The 21,002-nt window shown below is 39.8% G+C and overlaps 1 protein-coding gene across 1 annotated transcript in view; it reads left to right on the forward strand.

Annotated features, from left to right (window-relative positions):
• COPG2 (COPI coat complex subunit gamma 2) overlaps positions 1 to 21,002 on the forward strand; it is a 115,562-nt gene that overhangs the window by 46,474 nt on the left and 48,086 nt on the right. Inside the window, exons 10-17 of the mRNA XM_027075484.2 lie at positions 7,527 to 7,660; positions 8,209 to 8,276; positions 10,799 to 10,987; positions 15,089 to 15,184; positions 15,503 to 15,746; positions 18,450 to 18,525; positions 19,347 to 19,450; positions 19,956 to 20,081. Coding sequence (XP_026931285.2) covers positions 7,527 to 7,660; positions 8,209 to 8,276; positions 10,799 to 10,987; positions 15,089 to 15,184; positions 15,503 to 15,746; positions 18,450 to 18,525; positions 19,347 to 19,450; positions 19,956 to 20,081 — 1,037 coding nt within the window. The remainder of the gene's footprint in view (positions 1 to 7,526; positions 7,661 to 8,208; positions 8,277 to 10,798; positions 10,988 to 15,088; positions 15,185 to 15,502; positions 15,747 to 18,449; positions 18,526 to 19,346; positions 19,451 to 19,955; positions 20,082 to 21,002) is intronic.

The following is a 21,002-nucleotide window of genomic DNA, read 5'->3' on the forward strand; positions in this document are numbered from 1 at the left end:
TCTAAGAGTTTTATAATTTTATCTTTTACATTTAGGTCTTTGGTACATTTTGAGGTATCTTCGTATATAGTGTGAGGTAGGGGTCCAGTTTCATTCTTTTGCATGTGGGTATCTGGTTGAAATAGGAGTTTGCAGTTGTCTAAGCACTGCCTGGTGAAAGATTCTTTTTCCATTGCATTACCTTGGCATCCTCGTCAAGTCATAGTGGTTTTAATTTGTAATTCCCTAATTAACTGATGAGTTTGGGAAACGTTTTCTATGTTTATTAACCATTTGAATATCCTTTCTATTGAAATACCCAGTTTTTTATTGGGTTATCTGCCTTATTCGTACTGATTTCTAGGAGTTCTTTTTTGGTTGTGTATGTTGCAGATAGCTTTTCCCACTCAGGTTTGTCTGTTCTCTCTCTCCTGGTGTCTTAATGAACAGAACTTCTTTAATGTAGTCACATTGATCAATCTTTGACTTTTGGAATACTGTTTTTGGTGTCTTGCTGAAGACATCTTCTACCCCAAGGTCTCAAATATATTTTCCATGATATTTTTTATAAACATTATCTCTTAAGATAAAGATAAACTTAAGATAAACTTTTTTAAAGGTCTATTTATTTATTGGAGAGAGAGCAAGAGAGCAAGAGAGAGCGAGCGAGCCTGAGCGTAAGTATGAGCTCTCGAGGGAGGAGCAGAGGGAGAGGGAGAAAGAATCCCAAGCCAGCTCCGAATTGTCAGTGCAGATCTCAATGCGGGCTCAAACTCAGGAACCACGGGATCATGACCTGAGCCAAAACCAAGCTGGACGCTTAACCGACTGAGCCACCCAGGCACCCTGCATTATAGTTTTAGCTTTCATGTTTTAGGTCTATAAACTACTTGGAATTGTTTTTTGGATATGGTATGAGGTAGCAATTTAACTCCCCAGCCATGGCTACTGAGTAGTCCTGGTACCATTTGTTGAAATACCTGTTCGTATCCACTGCTATACAATGTCAGCTTTGTCATAAATCAGGTATCCTTGTACACACTGTTTCTGGGGTCCTGGGCTCCACTGCTCTATACTTCTGTTTCCACCCCAGCAACACATTCTTTATTATCACAGCTTTATCATAACGTCGATAGACGGTAGACCAGATCCTCCCTTATTCCGCAGGAGTGTCTCCCGGCTCTTGTTTTGCATCCTTATTTTTCTGTGTAGTTTTATCAGGGATTGTTTAGCCTGGCCCTCAGTCAAGTTTGCCTCTTCCTGGGATGCTTCCACCAAGGGCATTAATAACAACCGCCGAGTTGTCACCTGGGCAGTGCTGTTCCCCAGATTTTTCACTCATTAGGACTTCAGGGCTATTTCTCACAGGTAGTTAGTGAGACCAGCCATCCCGGTACTGCCAAAATGCCAAAATGTGTCTTTGACCTCTGACCGTTTGATTGACTTCCAGAAACCACAGTAGAAACCTGACTTGATGTCCACCTTGCTGTAACAGTTTTTACGCAAGTAAGCACAAATGTCCAAGAAAAACTCACATATAGCCTACTGGAATACCATTCATGAGGGGAAACCCATAGAGACTGACGCAATATCTGATGCACCGGGTCCCCCATTGTTCGTTCATTCTGGTTCGGTGTGCAGGGGTCTCTCAGGGCAGTTTTCACACCCTGAGAGAGGGATCATGACCCTTGGGCTTTGTGGGTTTTAAACCGCATTAAGCACAGAAACACCACCTACTCACTGTTGTGAGCAGGGGAGGGATGGGGAAGTAATATAATATGATAGACATTACATCTGATGCCACAGCGGGGAAAAAATTGTAAGAGACCACCATGAACAATGGTACGAGAAATTGTAAGGGATCACCAGATAGAACCTGTTGTGACAGTGCCATTTTTTCGGGGAAGCAGCCCTTCCGGGGCATCATGGTCTGGGCTGCAAATCTTGCAGCTGTATGATGTGGCACGTTAGTAGCAGGAATCTTCTTCTTTCAGGGTTGGGCAAGTACCAGTCCTTCTTCCCTTGGCATGATGGGAAGGAGCTCCAGTCTAAGCTTTGTGCTTGACCAGGACTGATTGCCTTACACACTTGACTGAGTCCAGTTGTCATAGAGGAACTCAACTTCTTTTGGGGGTTGGCCAGCAGATCAGTTTGGGATGAAATGACCCTTACCCCTCACTTGTTAATTCTCAGAATTACCATGGCAGTTCTTTTTGATTTTGTATGTATCCTGGCATAGATGGCATTTTAAAAACTTACAATTTTTCACTATAAACTTCCCACTCAGTTCTGCTTTCTTGCAAATATTTGTTGTCTCTTATTTTCTAATTTTCATTTTGATTTCCTCTTTGAGCCATTGGTTGTTCAAGAGTGTGTGGTTTACTTTCTATGTATTTGTGAATGTGCCAGTTTTCCTTTTGTTATTGATTTCTAGTCTCTTTTTTTAAGTTTATTTAATTTATTTTGAGAGAGCGTGTGCATGTGCACCCTCGCACGAAGGGTGGGAAAGGGTGGGCAAAGAGGAGGGGGGGGGGGGGCATGTACGAGAGATTATCCCAAGCAGGCTCCGTGCTGTTAGCGCAAAACCCAGCTCAAGGCTCAATCTCATAAACAGTGAGATCCTGACCTGAGCTGAGATCAAGAGACGGGCGCTTAACCGACTGAGCCACCCAGGTGTCCCGATTTCTCGTTTTATTTCATTGTGATGAGAAAAGATACTTGGTATGATTTTAATCTTCTTAACCTTGTGAAGACTTGTTTTGTGACCTAACAGGTGATCAATCCTGGAGAATGTTCTTTGTGCTCTTGGGAAGAATGTGTATCCTGCTGCCATTGGGTAGAATGTTCTGTGTATGTCAGGTCCATTTGGTCTGTAACGTTATTCCAATCCACTTGATTTTCTCTCTGGATGTTGTATCCATTATTGAAAATAGAGTCTTGAAGTGTTTTACTATTATTGTATTGCTGTGTTTCCCATCAGATATGTCAATGTTTGCTTTATATATTTAGGTTTTTGAAAACTGTTTTGACTGTTTGGTCCTTGCGTTTCTGTATAAATTTTAGGAACAGCTTTGAATGTCTGCAACAAAAGACTGCCAGCATTTTGGTAGGGATTACATTGAATAGAACAATAGACCTACTTGAATAAATCATTTTGGGGGAATTGCCATCTTGATATTGAGTCTTCCAGTCCATGATCAGAGACTGCTTCTGAAATTACTTTGATTTCTCAGCAGGCTTTTGTAGTTTTTGGTGGGAAGGTCTTGCACTGTTTTATTAAATGCATTTCTAAGTATTTCTTTTTGATGTTATTATGAATGGAATTATTAATTTCATTTTGGATTATTGTTGCCAATATATAGAAATACAGTTGGTTTTTGCAGGTTAATCTTGTGTCCTGTAGCCTTGCTATGGTCATTTATTAGTTGTATGTGTGTGTGTGTGGGTGGGTGGGTGGGTGTGTGTGTGTTTTGGTAAGGAGTTTTGTGTATATGACAGAAATGCTGGGCTGTAGTTTTCTTGTGAACATTTGTTAGGCTTGTTCATAGGTAATCCTGGCATCGCAGCATTAGCTGGGAAGTAATGCTCATTTATTTCCTGGGAGAGTTGCTGGAAGATTGGTATTATTTCTTGAAATATTTGATAGAAGTAACCAGTGACGTCACTGGGACCTGTGCTTTTCTTTGAGGGAAGGTTTTAAATAACTCCCAGACCTATTTAGATTGTGCATTTCTTCGTGAGCCAATTTTAGTAGTTTGGCATTTGGGGGGACAAAGCCCTAGAAATGGCATAGAGTTGTTCATAATATCCCCTTATCATCACTTAAGTTTCCTTAGGGTCAGTAGTGTTGTTCCTTTCTTCGTTCCTTATTTTGGTAATTTGTGTTTTTTCTTTTCTTTTTTTTTTCCTTGATTAGTCTAGCTAAAGATTTGTCAATTTTGTTGATCTTTTCAAAGAACTAACTTTGGGTTTTATTGATTTTCTTTATTATCATTATTATTTTTTTCTGCATTCTAGTCTGTTGATCTCTGTTCTGATTTTATTTCCTTTCTTTTGCTTGCTGTCGGGTTGATTCACTCTTGTTTTTCTAATGTCTTAATTGTGGAAGTTTTGGTTATGGATTCGGGACTTTTCTTCTTTGGTATTGGTGTTTAAAACTCTACATTTCCCTCCCAGCATTGCTTTAGCTACATCTCATAAATTTTCATGTGTCTTTGTTTTCATTCAGTTGAAAATATTTTTCCATTTTCCATATGATTTATTGAATCTGAATGTGTGACTCTTGTGGACAGCATATAATTGGATCTTGCTTTTTTTATCCTGTCTGGCCATTTCTATTTTTTCGGTTGGGATAATTAGACTATTTACATTTGATATAATTATTAATAGAGTTGGATTTACTTTTGCCATTGTGCTGATTGTTCTATGTCTCCTGTCTTTTTCTGTTTCTCTCCTCTTTGACTACCTTGTTTTGTGTTAAATAAATATTTTCAGTGTATCATTTTAATGTCTCTGTCAGTATTTTAACTTTTTTTCCAGTTTTTTCTTAGCTGTTACTCTAGGGATTAGAATATGCATTTTACTTTACCACAGACTGCTTCAGATTAATACTAATTTAATTTTAGTAAAATACAGAATCTTTTCTCCAATATAGTTTCATTCTCTCTGGGCTCCTATTTGCTATAATTGCCATATATATGGCATGTATGTGTTATAAATCCAGCAATATACAGTTGATCCTTGAACAATGTGGGGAGTAGAGGAGCCAGCCCTCCATCGAGTTAAAAATCTGCATATAATTTTTGACTTCTCCAAAATTTAACTTCTAATAGTCTACTGTTGACCGGAAGCCTTACTGATACCATAAACCACGTATTTTGTGTTATATGTATTAAATGCTATATTCTTATAATAAAGTAGGCTAGAGAAAAGAAAATGTCATTAAGAAAATTATAAGGAAGAGAAAATATATTTGCAGTACTCTATCATAAGAAGTCTGCATATAAGTTGATCCATGTAGTTCAAACCTGTGTTGTTCAAGCGTCAACTGTAGGGTTATAATTATTGCTTTATACCATTTCATGTCCTTTAAAGTAGTGAAGAAGAGAAATGAAAAAAAAGTTGTCTATAGACTCTTTGATATCAACTCACATAATTATCATGTCTAGTGCTCTTTATTTCGCCTTGATTATTCACATCACTGTTCGGTGTAAATCTTTAAGCATAAAGGACTTCCTTTAGGATGTTTTTTTTGTAAATCTGTCAGCAGTGCTTTCTTTCAGTCATTGCTTCTCTGGGAATATCCTTATTTAGCCTTTGTTTTTTGGAGGATAGTTTTGCTGGATATAGAATTCTTGTTTTTATATTTCAGCACTTTGAATATGGCATTCTATGCCCTCTCTCTTCCCTTGTTTCAGGTGAAAAGTTAGCCATTGATTGTATTGATGATCCCTTTTGAAGCATGATGCAGTAGTTTTTACCTTGCTGCTGTCAAGATTTTCTCTTTGTCGTCTGCTTTCAGTGGATTGACTATGGTGTGTCACTGTGTGGATCTTCTTCTTTTTATTCTGCTTGGGATTTGTTGAGCTACTCAAGTGCATAGATTAATGCTTTTCATCAAATTTGGGCAGTTTTGTTAATCATTTCTTCATATATTCCTTTTGCCCTTTTGTCTCTCTATTTTCCTTCTGGGCCTCCTATTATGCAAATGTTCGTTCATACACTGGGTCATATTCCATAGATTTCCAAAGCTCTGCTCTTTTTTTTTTTTTTCCATTCTTTTTTCTTTCTTAGCTGGATTATCTGATTTCTTTCTACTTCCTTCAGGTTTACTGATTTCTTTCTACTGCCAGTGCAAATCAGCCATTGAATTGCAGATTTGAATTTTTCATTCATTATTGTACTTTCCAAATCCAGAATTTCTATTTGGCTTTTTAAAAGAAAACAAAACAAGTAAACCGAAACTCATTTCTCTTTATCGATATTCTCTCTTTGGTGAGGTATGATTGTCATGTCTTTAATTCTCTTTCATTCTTTAGACATGATTTCCTTTGTTTCTTTGAACGTGTTTATATTTATTGACAAAATCTTTGCCCAATAATTCCAATACCTGGGCTTCCTCAAGAATAATCGGTACGGTCTGGTTTTCTCCCCTACATATGGGGCATACTTTACTATTTCTTTAACATGTATCATCACTTTTTGTCAAAAATTAGATATTTTATGTATTGTGGTAACTCTGTAAATCACATTTCTCTCTTCTCCATCCTCAGAGGTTGTTATTATTGCTGTTTGTTGTTGTTTGTTCAGTGACTTTCCTGGACTAATTCTGCAGTCTTACTCTTTGTCATGTACAGGTACTGAAGTCTGCTTGATTAGCTAAGTCATCAGATAATGATTTAACAGATTTTCTTTTTTCTTTTTAATGTTTATTTTTGAGAGAGAGAGCATGTGTGTGTATGCACAAGCATGGGAGGGTCAGAGAGAGAGGGGGACAGAGGATACAGAGTGGGTTCTGTGCTGACAGCAGAGAGCCTGATGTGGGGCTCAAACTCACGAACCATGAGATCGTGTCCTGAGCTGAAGTCAGATGCTTAATCGACTGAGCCACCCAGGAGCTCCTTGACAGATTTTCTTAAATGATTTAAGCCAATATATCTCCAAATCTTTTTCCAGTGGGCACTTTGTGTGTTGGGGTATGCCTTCCATGCTCTGGCAGTTTACAACTCTGCCTTAGCCTTCACTTCCTACTTGCATAGAACCTCAAAGTCAAGGGATTAGGGCTTGTCTGGCCTTTCCTGGGCATTTGCACAGTCTTCTACATGTGCATGGCCTTCTGGATCCCCAGGAATATGTCAGATATTGCCAAGGCCTCTTGTGGAGATCTCATTTCTCAGATTTTCCTTTTAAGGTTTTCAGCCACCCTCTTATTTGTCCCGAGTGACATCATTGTCTCTGGCAACTGCAGTGATAAACAGTGGCCACTGATTTTTTGGGACAAACTTGCTGAGGATAGGGCTTTCCTCACTGAATGAACTCTGAGTCAGATGAAATGAAGATCAGCTCCATGAATGAAGCTTTTTTAGGGAGCACGAGTCAGGTCAAATAGTGATATTTCCCTGGGGACTAGGCTTTTGATGGAGCTCCAAACCCATCTGTCTCCTCTGGTGGCTGCTAGGCTGCTGGCTTTCATAGCTACTACAGTTCTGAGGCTGCTGATTTCCAAGGCTTTCATGAAATTGGACAGAGGGAATAGAAATAGAGCAAAGGAGAACACCAGAAAGCTTGTTGTTCTTATGAAGATGTAACTTTTCTTGAGCAAATGTTGCTAGGATTGTTGCAAGCCTTTGGCTAATTTCTAGAGTGCTGAGCAAGTTAATTTTGGAACCTTATGCCAGTGTTCTCTTTGCTTTTATGGAGGAATGTATTTTCAGGGGTCCTCCACCCATAATTCCGAAAGTGTTCCTCAATCTCCCTGTGTTTTTAACTTCGATGCTTATTGCACCTGTTCTTTTTGATATCTGATCATGCCCTGTATTTATTGTCAGCCATGAAAGCCCACTGTTCGATTTCATTGAGAGCTGCTTGCGAAATAAACATGAAATGGTTATTTATGAAGCTGCGTCAGCCATCATCCATCTTCCTAACTGTACTGCAAGGGAGTTGGCACCTGCTGTTTCAGGTCAGTTGTATGTTCCCTACCCGGCTGTTGTTTACATTAGTGTGTTTTTGTTTTAAGTCCCACGGGTCTGCAGGAGAGGTAGTAAGAATGATTTTTGAACCTTAGCTCTCTCTATATGCCTTTGCATTCTGCTAGGTGGGTCATTTATTTTTGTTGTTCTTTACTTAGTTGGCGCTTTTTTTCTGAAGTTACTATTTCCCTGTGTGAAACATTAAAAAATTTTACTTAGAAGACAAGTAACACTCATGCCTTCAGTTCTTGCCTTGAGTTCTCCTTCATGGTTAAAAAAGTCCATTTGCTCTTATAGCTATAAGTATTCCACAGATTCCAATATTCATGGATATATTAATTCTTACAGATAAATAAACTTTGTTTCCTATATTTAAACTTTTATAGCTCAAGAAGTGCTTTTTCTATTTTTGATGATGTGTTTCTCATATGAGGTACTGATGCTGCGATCTAATCTCCTTATGCATATTTTGAATATGATTCTTCATGTACTATATGATGAAATGAGATATATTCATGGTGATCTGTATTTCCCCTAGTTCTTCAGCTTTTCTGTAGCTCTCCTAAGCCAGCGTTGAGATATGCAGCTGTGAGGACCTTGAACAAGGTAGGTCCTTTTGCCAACTATTGACTTGTATCCATGTTTGACTGAGAAACATTCATGTGAGGCATTTGGCTTTCTCTCAAGGTTAGTAGGCATGATTTATGGACTTCACTTCTAGAGCACCTTCCTTGTACTTGTGGCTTTAGGTATGGCCATTTTTGCTATTCAGCTAAAGACTAATAATTCATTTCTGACTGCTGAGCACTCTGTAGCTGAAAACCACATTGTCCAATATGATGGCCATTGGCCATGAGTGGCCATTTCCATTTAAATTAATCAAAATGAAATAAAATTAAAAATTCAGCCCCTCAGTCACTCTAGTCACACTTCATGTGCTCAATAGTGACATGGTTAGTGACCCTCATATTGGACAGTGCAAAAGTAAAGAACGTTTCTATTGCTGTAGAAATTTTTCTGGGACAATGCTGGTGTAACACAATGTGACTCACATACGTAATTTTAAATTTTATACTGACCACATTAAAACATTTTTCAAGATGAGATTAATTTTATTTTTTTATTTTTAAAATTTTTAATGTTTATTTTTGAGAGAGACAGAGCATGAGCGAGAAAGGGACAGAGAGAGAGACACACACACACACACACACACACAGAATCCAAAGTAGGCTCCAGGCTCTGAGCTGTCAGCACAGCTGACACGTGGGGCTCGAACTCACAAACTGTGAGATCATGACCTGGGCTGAAGTCAGACGCTTAAGCTTAACCGATTGAGCCACCCAGGTGCCCTGTCAAGATGAAATTAATGGTAATAATACATTTAATTTACCCTAATATATGTAAAATGTCATATCGACATGTAATCATTATAAAATTATTAAAGGTCTATTTTGCCTTATATTTTTTCATATTAAATGTTTAATATCCAGTGTATATTTTATATTTAGAGCATATCTTAATTTGGACCAGCCACATTTCAAATGCTTATTAGTCACATTTGGCTATTGGCTACCATATTGGATAGCATAGTTCTACAGGATATAACTTAGAAACACAGAATAAGTAACCATAAATGAAAGTTTAAGGTAGTAGAAGACTTGTCATCAGGTAGTGTGTGATCAGTTATAAATTAATTGTATGAACAACTGGAGGAGAGAGAAGCCATGGAAGAAACTTTGTAGGACGGCCATGGAAGAACCCTGTATAGAATAACAATTAAAGATTTTTTTTTTAAGTTTTTATTTGAGAGAGAGCAAGAGAGCATAAGCAGAGGAGGGGCAGAGAGAGAGAGGGAGAGAGAGAGAGAATCCCAAGCAGGCTCCACACTGTCAGCGCAGAGCCCGACACGGGGCTCGAACCCATGAAACCACGAGATCATGACCTGAACTGAAACTGAGAGTCGGACGCTTAACCGACAGAGCCACCCAGGTGTCCCAATAGAGAATAACAATTAGAGTTATATTTTAAAGAGTTGACATAGGTCCACATTCTTTTGTCTGTAATATTAGGGCCAGATGTGTCTCAGAATTCAGTATTGTGTGAGTTTTAGGAAGGTGATATGGTTCTATCTCTTACATACTCACCCCACTGAACCTCGAGCGATACCCTGCCATTAGACACATTAATATTTCTGTGGTATATATATATGACTGTCCTCTTAAATTATTATTTAACTAGTTTTACATTAGTGTGGGTCGGATTTTCCTGTTAAAATGAATTTCGATGCCAATGCTTTGCTGAGTTTTCAAATTTTTTTAAATTGTGGGTAATGGATTCTATACCAGTATTGAGATAGTCAGAGGGGTGAACAATTTTGACAGAAGCAAAGAAGCCAGATGATAGACATGTTGTGATGAGCATGAACAAACCAATTTGGCTGGAGTTTGCTTAAAGACAGAAATGTTTTCTAAGTGATAAGCCATTAACACTCTTTGAGCAGTATTTACAACACTAGGTGCTATTCTCTGAGATCCTTACATCTAGTAGAACAGACATCCACGTACACATGTACTATAAAGAAAAACAGGCCAAGTGTAATAAAACACGGACTACGATATTGTTATAAAGGTTATAGAAACCTAGGAAGAGAAAATGCTGTTATACACTATGACTCTGGCAGTTAATCATTTACCAAATGCTATTTCATACCGTATTAATGGGAAATGTTCTTCTTGAAACAATTACTTTGGACCTATATTGTCCCATTTAGATTAAAAAAAATTGTTTTTAATGTTTATTTATTTTTGAGAGAGACAGAGACAGAATGTGAGTGGGTTAGGGGCAGAGAGAGCGGGAGACACAGAATCCGAAGCAGGCTCCAGTCTCTGAGCTGTCAGCACAAGAGCCCGACACGGGGCTCGAACTCATGAGCTGTGAGATCATGACCTGAGCCAAAGTCGGACGCTCAACCAACTGAGCCACCCAGGCGCACCCCCCCACCCCCATTTAGATTTTTAAAAGTCACTTACCTTAATTAAAATTTCTATTTTTTTCTTTCATTGTTTTTTAAAGTTCCGGTCTTCAGCAATAGCAGTTTGCTTAATTTATTTTTCTTGCCCTTCCACAAGGTGGCAATGAAGCACCCCTCTGCTGTTACTGCCTGCAATCTGGACTTAGAAAACTTGATCACAGACTCAAACAGAAGCATTGCTACCCTGGCCATTACTACACTCCTCAAAACAGGGAGTGAGAGCAGTGTGGACAGGCTCATGAAACAGATATCTTCTTTTGTGTCTGAAATCTCAGACGAGTTCAAGGTAAAAGTTTAAATATGATTGTTTTCTTCCAGTCTCTGGCTTGCCTATTTCTTTTCTTAACAGTGTCTTATTATTTTTTTAATGCTTATTTATTTTTGAGACAGAGAGAGACAGTGCATGAGCGGGGGAGGGGCAGAGAGAGAGAGACACACACAGAATCCGAAGCAGGCTTCAGGCTCTGAGCTGTCAGCACAGAGCCCGATGCGGGGCTCAAACTCACAAACCGTGAGATCATGACCTGAGCCGAAGTTGGATGCTTAACCGACTCATCCATCCAGGCGCCCCTTCATAGTGTCTTTGGATGAGCAAAAGTGTTAAATTTTTCTGAAGTCTAATTTATTAATCTTTTTCTTTTACTGTTATTGTTTTGTCTACTTCCAAGCCTTAAAGATACTTTCTTGTTTTTTAAATGTTTTATGGTTTCAGCTTTTACATTTTGGCCTATGATCCAATTTGAATTAATATTTATGTATTGCATGTGATAAGTTCAGGTTTTTTCCATACTAATATCTAGTCATTCCAACATAATTTGTTGAAAAGAATTCTCTTTTCCCCATTGGAATGCTTTGAGATCTTTGTCTGAAAAGCAGACAATTATATAATTGTAGGTATATATCTGGGCTCCTTAGAATATTCTGTTGATCTCTTTGTCAATCCTGTGTCATTACCAAACTGTATTGATTAATGTAGCTTTATGGTACCTCTTTAAGTGTCAAGTAGTATGTTCTTTCAATTTGCCCTTTTTTAATATTATAGGTCCTTGACATTTCCATATAAAATTTAGAGCTGGCTTATAATTTGTATAAAACAAAGTCAGTTAGGATTATGATTGGGGTTATGTTGAATCTATAAATAAATATGGGGAGAACTGACATCATAACCATATTCTTCCAGTTCATGAATATGGTATACCTCTGCCTTTATATAGGTCTTCTTTAATGTCTCTGAGTAATGTTTATTACCAATTACTCTCTTGGTCTTGCTCATCTTTTGCTAAATTATAAATATTTTATGCTTTTTTTCTATTAAAATTTCTGTTTTATTGTTTGCTAGTAGTATATAAAAATACTTTTTTTTTTCTCATAACTTGGTATCCTTTCTGATACTGAAACCTTATTGGTTCTAGTACTTGTTATGCCTTCCTTAGGGTTGTCTATATAAATAATCATGTTATCTGTGAATAGAGACCGTTTTACTTCTTCATTTACAATCTAAAAGCCTTCCCTTTCTTTTTCTTCTTGCCTAATTAAAATGACTAGGACTTCCACTACAGTGTTGAATAGAACTGGTGAGAATGTGTCAGAGATGATCAAAAGAACAATAAAATAAATTTCAGTTAAAAGAATTAAAGTAGAAAGATGTTATTATTTCTTTCTTATTTAATTGTCAGCCAAGAAGTATAACTGGCTCTATTTACTCCCTTCTAGTATATATCTAGACTTTAAAAAAAACAAATGTAGCCTGTATATTCAGGTGGACATTTTGAATCCTGGGGAACCTTGGGAGATTATGACGGTCATTTTGTAGTATAGCTTACTGAATGAGCCTCCTGTGCTTAGACATTTAGGTTTCAGTCTTTTGCAATTACAAATAACTGCAGTGGATAACCTTGTGCGTATGTTTTCTCAAAATGTTGGAGGTGCATCTCAGGGTCACTTCCTAGAAGGTCACATGCTAGGTTGAAGGGTAAATCGACAGGCAGTTTTGTACAGAATGCTAAATTGCACCAGCAATGTAATAGAGTGCCAGCTTCCCCATAGTCTCACCAGTAGAGTGGCTTGTATTTTGAAGTTTTGCCAACCTGATGGGTGAGAGAATGTATCTCAGTGTAGTTTTAATGAGTTTCTCTTATGAAGGAAGGTAAACATCTTTTTACATTTTTGAAGATCATTTAATAATTCTTTTTGAATATTGTTTGCTCATCTCTTTTCTCCATCTTCTTCTATAGGAAGTTTGGTCTTTTATTTCCTCAGTTATTTCAGGTTTTTTATATAGTAGGGATATTAGCTCTTTATCTGTGAAATGTGATATTTTCTCCCCGTTTCTCATTTGTCTTTTGACTTTTCTTCTGATGTCTTTCATATTTTATTTATGCGAAAGTTCGTTCTTTTTATGTAGTCAGATTTGTCCATCTTGTTGCATTTGACTTTTGGGGAGTAGTTAGAAGCCTTTCCCTTCAGATTATAGATTCTGATTGGGTGAGTAGGGACTCACCTATGATTTCTTCTAGTGTATATATAGTTTCATGTTTTACATTTAAATCTCTGATCCATTGGGTTTTATTATTACATACGGTATGAGAAATGGATCTAATCTTACCCTTTTTCAATGATTATTTCATCGCTCTCCCTGCCTCCAAATTTTATTTAAAAGACGGGTCTTTGCCCCAGTGGTTTGAGACACCCCCTTTATCATATACGAAGTTTCCATACGTACGTGGGTCTATCTTTGGGCTTTCTGTTCTGTTTTGTTGTTCATTTAGTCATACATCAGTACCACACACTATTTTAAATATACGAGCTTTATAGGAAGGATTAATACCCCCTCTTTGGTTTTTTTCTCTAGCTATTCTTACGCGTTTATTTTTCCTTGTGAATTTCAGTACTAACTTGTCTAGCTTCATGAAAAATCTCATTGACATTTTTATTGGGATCACATTGACTTTGTAAGTTAACGTAGGGGAGAACAGATATCATCCTGATGTTGTTGAGACATCCTATCCGAGAACAAGGGATATCTTTTAATTTGTTCAAGCGTACTATTGTGCCTTTATGTTTATGTTAGTTTTGAATGTTCTTAAAATGCTTTTCTGATATTGTCTGTTGTTGCTATTATACACGTTTGTATCCATTAGATCTCATTAGTTACGCATGTACATGTTCCCTTTGTGTAGTTCAAGATCTCTTCCAGCCTTAGAGATAATAGCTTCTCCCTCTAAAAGTAAAGGACAGGGGAGCCTAGTTGGCTCAGTTGGTTAAGGGTCCGACTTCAGCTTAGGTCATGATCTCATGGTTCATGGGTTCAAGCCCTACGTCGGGCTCTGTGCTGACAGCTCAGAGCCTGTACCCTGCATCAGATTCTATGTCTCCCTCTCTCTCTGCCCCTCTCCCACGCATGCTCTCTCTCGCTCTGTCTCAAAAATAAATAAACATTAAAAAAAATAATAAAACTGGGTTGCCTGGGTGGCTCAGTGGGTGAAGCGTCTGACTTCGGCTCAGGTCATGATCTCACGGTTCGCGGGTTCGAGCCCCCCCGCCCAATCGGGCTCTGTGCTAACAGCTCAGGGCCTGGAGTCTGCTTCAGATTCTGTGTCTCCCTCTCTGTCTGTTCCTCCCTGGCTCGCACTGTGTGTGTGTGTCTCTCTCTCTCAAAAATAAGTAAACATTTACAAATTAAAAAATTAAAAGGCAGGTTTCCACCTTTCCCTAGAAGATACACCTAGTACTTTCTCTAGAGCAAAAAGCAGGCATGCTCACTGTCCAGTATAATAAAGATGTAAACTATTTGAGTTCCATACCTCAGGGTTCTTCTCTAATGAGAGCTACCGTGGCCCTTTTCGCATTGCCCTCTGGGAATTGGGGCCGAGGATACTGCCCCCAGATGCTGATGCTCTAACTACTGCCATTGCTGTGAGTATTTAGCCGCCCATCTCTGATCCAGGAGTCCCGTGTTTTCTCTCCCAGCAATCCATGAAATTGCAGACTAACGTGTTAGCTTGCAAGTAGGGTAAAATTTCACACCCTACTTACTTCTTGACACTGGTCTTTAAAGTTAAGTTGTGGTAACATTTTCCTAGAAACCATTTTGTGAACTAGTTCCTCAGTAACTCTTTCTTCTACGGAAATCGGTCTGTTGACGCTTTTTCTCTTCACTGTTGACTTTAAAATTTTTCTGGGCTTATGTGCTTGGAGCAAGGGGATGGGGTCTCTTGAAAATTGTTGTTTATTTTCCTTTGAGCCCTCCTACCCGGTCCTTCACGGAGAAGCCTTATTGCCATTTGAGGTAACTACAGCGCCTTCTTAGTTTGCAGCCAGTAAGAGGCAAAGTGTGCCTCGTAGCTAAAGCTGTAGAGACGAACATCCTTTCTGTGTTTTTCTACAGGTGGTGGTTGTACAGGCAATCAGTGCTCTCTGCCAGAAATACCCTCGAAAGCACAGCGTCATGATGACTTTCCTCTCCAACATGCTCCGAGATGATGTAGGTAGACAAGACACATTCTCATCATAGAAAGTTGCTCTCTCAAATTCTTACCGATTCCCATGAGATCCCATCCGTCGTTATTTAAAACAGCTTTATCCTCTCAGCATGCCTCCGAAATAGTGTGCTTAATTCTGGTTGCCGTCTTCTCATCACTAAACATGCTGTTGTTTTAGCACTGGGAGCCCAGACACTTTTGTTTCTTTCAGAAGGGAAAGGAAAGGAAATTTGAATATGATAAGCTTGAGCCCCGGAGTTAGACGCATTTCTTCAAAAAGCGTCCTCCTCCGAATGAATGGCTGTTTTCTCTTTTGCCAGGGAGGCTTTGAATATAAGCGAGCCATCGTGGACTGCATAATCAGCATTGTGGAAGAGAACCCCGAGGGTAAAGAAGCCGGTCTAGCCCACCTTTGTGAATTCATTGAGGACTGTGAGCACACTGTTCTGGCCACTAAGATTCTACACTTGTTGGGCAAAGAGGGCCCCAGAACGCCCGTCCCCTCCAAGTATATCCGCTTTATCTTTAATAGGGTCGTACTGGAGAACGAGGCTGTCAGAGCTGGTGAGTCATTGGAACGCTGGTACCGACGGGACTCCTAATCCTCTGAAATGCTTATTAACTCAGGGGGGGTGGTGATGAAATTGGAAAATGAAGTTGCAAGGTCTGAGTGAGGGTCGGGGCTTGGGACCTACTTGGGCCAGATAACGCAGCTCTTGGTTGGCGCTCGGTTTCCATCCGGATTTCTGCTGCTGGTTAGAGACAGATAACTCTTGACTTTCAGTATGATAGGAATGCTGTGATGGGATCAGGTGGTTTTTTTCAGACTTAGAGCCATTAGTATGAAGTGTGTGCGTGTGTGTGTGTGTGTTTGTGTGTGTGTGTGTGTATTTTTAAGTGACTTTTTCAAGAGATCTTAGGACATTTTTTTTTACTTCCTCCTCTCTAATCATTCCTTCCCCTGAGCATATGAACAGGTAAAAAGCTCTCCTATTAAAAATATAAACTGGGGCACCTGGGTGGCTCAGTCGGTTAAGCGTCCGACTTCAGCTCAGGTCATGATCTCGCGGTTCGTGAGTTTGAGCCCCTCGTCGGGCTCTGCGCTGACAGCTCAGAGCCTGGAGTCTGCTTCGGATTCTGTGTCTCCTTCTCTGTCTCTGTCCCTTTCCTGCTTGTTCTTGTTCTCTCTCCCTCAAAAAATGAATAAATATTCAAGAAAATTTATAAAAAAATATATATATAAACCTTCCTCTGATGCACTGTTTCTTACTAGGTATTGACTATACCTCCCCTGTCAGGTAAACTTGAAGCAGCCGTTACTAACTGCCTCCGTGAATTTATTCCCCATTTTTTTCTTCAACGCACGATAAACTGGCTCTCTCCCTTAAAAGCCCTCCGAAGCTAATTTTTAAAATTACCGATAAGCTAGTTGGAAAATCAAGTTCTTACCTTTGTTCACCTCCTTCGGCCTGAATGAGTGGCTGAACACATCTTGAAACTCTCCGCTCGGTGTCCACGAGAGCCCGTGACTTCCGTCCCTCCCCGGTCTGATTTGTAAGGCTTCTCTTTCGTTCCTTAAAATGCTCGTTTCCCTTGAGGGTCTGTCTTACCAACTTAAAAATACACCCTCAAAAAATACACACTTGAGAATACACACACTTCGTACTAATGGCTATAACGCTGTCTTTTGTGGGGGTCCTTTTCCGAGCTCCACCGCTATGCCGTGGCATTGCGGTCCCGGGTCTCTTTCCTGAACTTGTATGCCCCTGCCTAAGGCACTTCAGATGCAACCCAAACGGAAGTCCTCACCTTTACCATCCACTCAGCCGTGAAGACGGAAGCGTATTCTGCCGTTTTAGAAGCCCCATCGGCCCCCTGACAAAGTCACGTCAACTCCGCCGCCTTAGCGTTTCTGCATTCTCTCTTTTCTGTTTCCCCAAGTGCTGGTGTAGGCCCTCCTCCATTTCAGATGCCCGCCTAGTCCGACCGCATGGTAGTCTCACAGGGGTCCAGTCTGTTCTCCACACTTGGCTTCCAAAATGGCCTTGGCGCACAGAGTCTGCTTACGAACAGCCGGTTCGTAATGCGCCCTGTTACAAATACGCAGGTGTGCCCCGTATTCGATGTCCGGTCCTAAGAAGCGTGAGGCTCAAGCGTACCTGTTCCGTCGTGTCACTGCCTCCCCCTGCCTTGGATTTGTTCTCTCTGCCTGTGGCGCTCCTTCCCCGCCCTTTCCCTCCGGCTAACTTGACTTGTCCCCTCAAGTTTTAGCGCAGGTAGCAAGCGTCCATCCCTGGGTCCCTTCTCCAGCTGTTCTGATTTAGGCTCCTCTCTCTCTCTTCTCACGTAGCATCCTGGATGTAGTTCTGCCGTGGACTTTACCACGTTGTCATTGTCTCTTTACTTACCTGTCTTCTCCACTAGAGTCCAACTCCCTGAGATCAGGGACTGTGTCTTTTCTCTTTCTACCCCCGGCACCACTCCCGACAAAAGTTAGGTAAGCAATAAATCTTTTCCTGAATGGAGTGAATTTAATAGTAGAGTTGCTTTTTATGCTTGGGGCTGGTTGGTTGTGTTAGAGCTTAATTACGTCACTGTGGTATACAGGGGGCTGTGGTCAGAGTGGAGGAAGGCCTATATATACATATACATACATATATACATACATATATACATATACACATATATATATGTATATATACATATACATATATATATACATATACATACATATATACACATATATATACATATACACATATATGTATATGTATATATGTGTATATGTATGTATATGTATATATATGTGTATATGTGTGTATATATGTATATATACACACATATATGTATATGTATGTATATGTATACGTATATATACGTATATGTATATGTATGTATATATGTATATGTGTATACATACATACATACATATACATATACATATATATGCATATATGCGTATACATACATATACATATATGTATACACACACACACACACACACACACACATATGATTCTTTTTTCTCAGTGCATAGAGAATTTTCCTATCCATAGCTGTCTTGGGCCTGCAGATTTCTAGTTAGGCTTAAATGGGTCAAAGAGATAAAATCAAGAAATACACAAATTAAGAGAGTTTATTCCCACTGAACACGGGGAAGCCTCTTTTTTTGGTTTTTGTTTTGTTTTTCGTTTTTTGAATAATTACTGCGTAACCCTGAGAAACCAATACAGTATGTATGTTGTTCTGTCTTATGCTTCATTGTAGCCGCTGTGAGTGCTTTGGCTAAATTTGGGGCTCAAAATGAGAATCTTCTCCCAAGCATCCTTGTCCTCTTACAAAGGTAAGTATGTCTTTTTTTTTTTTTTAAGGACGCCATATGACTGAACAGACAATGCTTCATTGTACCATATCAAATGTTTCGTGGAGCCTAAGAGTAGAACTGATGGAATAAGTCAGGGGCGAATGGCATTTTTGTTATCTTTCTAGTAATTGTGTGTGCACACGTAGATTTGATTTTGACTTTCTCCCGTGGAGTTTGAGGAAGTGACTTAAATATATGTGCCTCAATTTGCAGAATAGGGGCCAACTTCAAAGTGATTCACTATGGAGAGTTGAAAAATCAGCTTTTCATGGTTTCCATGGTTCCCTACTTGATGAGGAAAAGATCTGCTTTAGCAAATACTCTGTGATTACATCTTATAATTGAAGCAGAAAAATTATAAGCTAAAGGCTGGCTGGTTGAAGTAAAACAAACTGCCATTTGAGGAGTAACAGTGGCTGGATTCTGAATCCTTTTTAGTATCCTTAGAAAGCATAATGGTCCCATCTCTTAATGATGAAGAAGTCTGAGTCTTTACCAGGGTCATGTGGCTGCATATTCAAGACTAGACTCCAACCTGCTATCTCATGTTTTTGTATTCTTCCTAATCATTTTAATGCCTGCTTACATAGTGCTTCTGGTTCATAAAGACCCTATTTCTTTACCAGTTCAGGACAGTCTCCCAAATTTATGGAGATTGTAGGATCCACTGTTGGCTGTTGAGCTCTTTTCCAAAGGTAGTGTCGGATAGCCTGCTCTGTGTCGTTTGGGTATGGTGGGAAAGCAAGCTCTCGGAAAACTTGAGGATGCTGTGACAGGCCTCTTCTGTGTCCCCTGGACAGGTGTATGATGGATACTGATGATGAGGTTCGGGACAGAGCTACTTTCTATCTGAATGTGCTGCAGCAGAGGCAGATGTCACTGAATGCTACCTACATCTTCAACGGTCAGTGAGAGCCAGGAATGGAGACAAATACGTTTTTGGTCCCCAAATGGCATCTTGGAAGCATTATCTTGTGATCTGCATTAAGAGCCGACTTCACTAGGCACATGCTTGTCGTTTGTCTTTGCATGCGCTTCCATTTCTAGGGGAACCGAAAGTATGTAAAGGCCCGGAGAGCACTGCTTGTTGCTGGTTCTCCTTGAACTTCCTCTGGATTGGCTCTACCTTTTCCCTCTATGTTACGGTTGTTCCCACGTGGCTAAGTTGCTTTCTTTCCTGGAAGGTACTTCTAATTTGTTGGATATCTGGATGCTCTGCTCCCATGCTTCCTTGGGCAAAATTAGAAGGCAGTCTTATAAGACAGCTTCGTTTTTAACCATTTAAGTTATAAAGTCTGTGGCTTAATCCTTCTCTTTCTTCAGAAAGCTTAGATAAATACTACACATCTGGGCCTGTCTGGATCCTAGGATTGGCAAGGAGTTAGAATGCTGAGATTTCTATTTTGTAGGCCTCACTGTCTCTGTGCCGGGGATGGAGAAAGCCTTACACCAGTACACGTTGGAGCCTTCAGAAAAGCCCTTTGACATGAAATCCATTCCTCTTGCTATGGCTCCTGTCTTTGAACAGAAAGCAGGTAACGGGAACCCTTTACTGTTAGTTTTCCTATGTGAGAGTGATTTTGCACCAGTGAAATATGCTGTTAGTATATTTTCGCAAAGACTTCTTTGATTTGTTTAATCGTCGCTCCTGAATCTTATGGAACTAACATGGATTTTTTTTTTTTAATGTTTATTTATTTAGAGAGCAGGGAGGGGCAGAGAGAGAGGGAAACAGAGAATCCCAAGGAGGCTCTGCACTGTCAGCACAGAGTCCCGACGTGGGGTTTGAACCCACGAACTAACTGTGAGATCATGACCTGAGCCAAAATCAAGAATTGGAGGCCTAACTGACTGAGCCACCCAGGTGTCCCTGGGTGTGTTTTTTATTTTTTATTATTTTTTTTAATCTTTATTTTTGAGAGAGAGACAGAGGTGTGAGTGGGGGAGGGGCAGAGAGGGAGGGAGACAGAATCGGAAGCAGGCTCCAGGCTCTGAGCTGTCAGCCCAGAGCCCGACACGGGGCCCGAACCCACGAACCGCGAGATCATGACCTGAGCCGAAGTCGGACGCCCAACCGTCTGAGCCACCCAGGCGCCCCGGATGTATTTTTTTAATTAGGGTTTTTAAAAGTTTTTTCCTGGTCGTCTCATAGAGTATGAAACATGACCCAGATTGAGTTTTTTCTTCTCTCGCTGCTAAGTGTTCCCGCGTGTGAAGTTCGTGGTCACTGCGTGTCTCAGGGCAGTGACTATGCTGCCAGCTGCCGTTTTTATTTTCTGAGATTGGGAAATTCTTAATTTTGCTACCGGAGGCTTGTTGTGAAAGAGTGTATGGAACAAGCTCATAAAAAATATTCCCAAAGAATATCTCACTTTAAAACTCAAAAAAGAAAAGAGTTTAGTGGCTCGAGGTGAGGAGGAGAGAGATCTTCTAACCTTCCACATTCTCAGTTTTTC

The sequence above is a fragment of the Acinonyx jubatus genome, chromosome A2 (assembly GCF_027475565.1).
Source record: "Acinonyx jubatus isolate Ajub_Pintada_27869175 chromosome A2, VMU_Ajub_asm_v1.0, whole genome shotgun sequence".
Lineage (NCBI taxonomy): Eukaryota > Metazoa > Chordata > Mammalia > Carnivora > Felidae > Acinonyx > Acinonyx jubatus.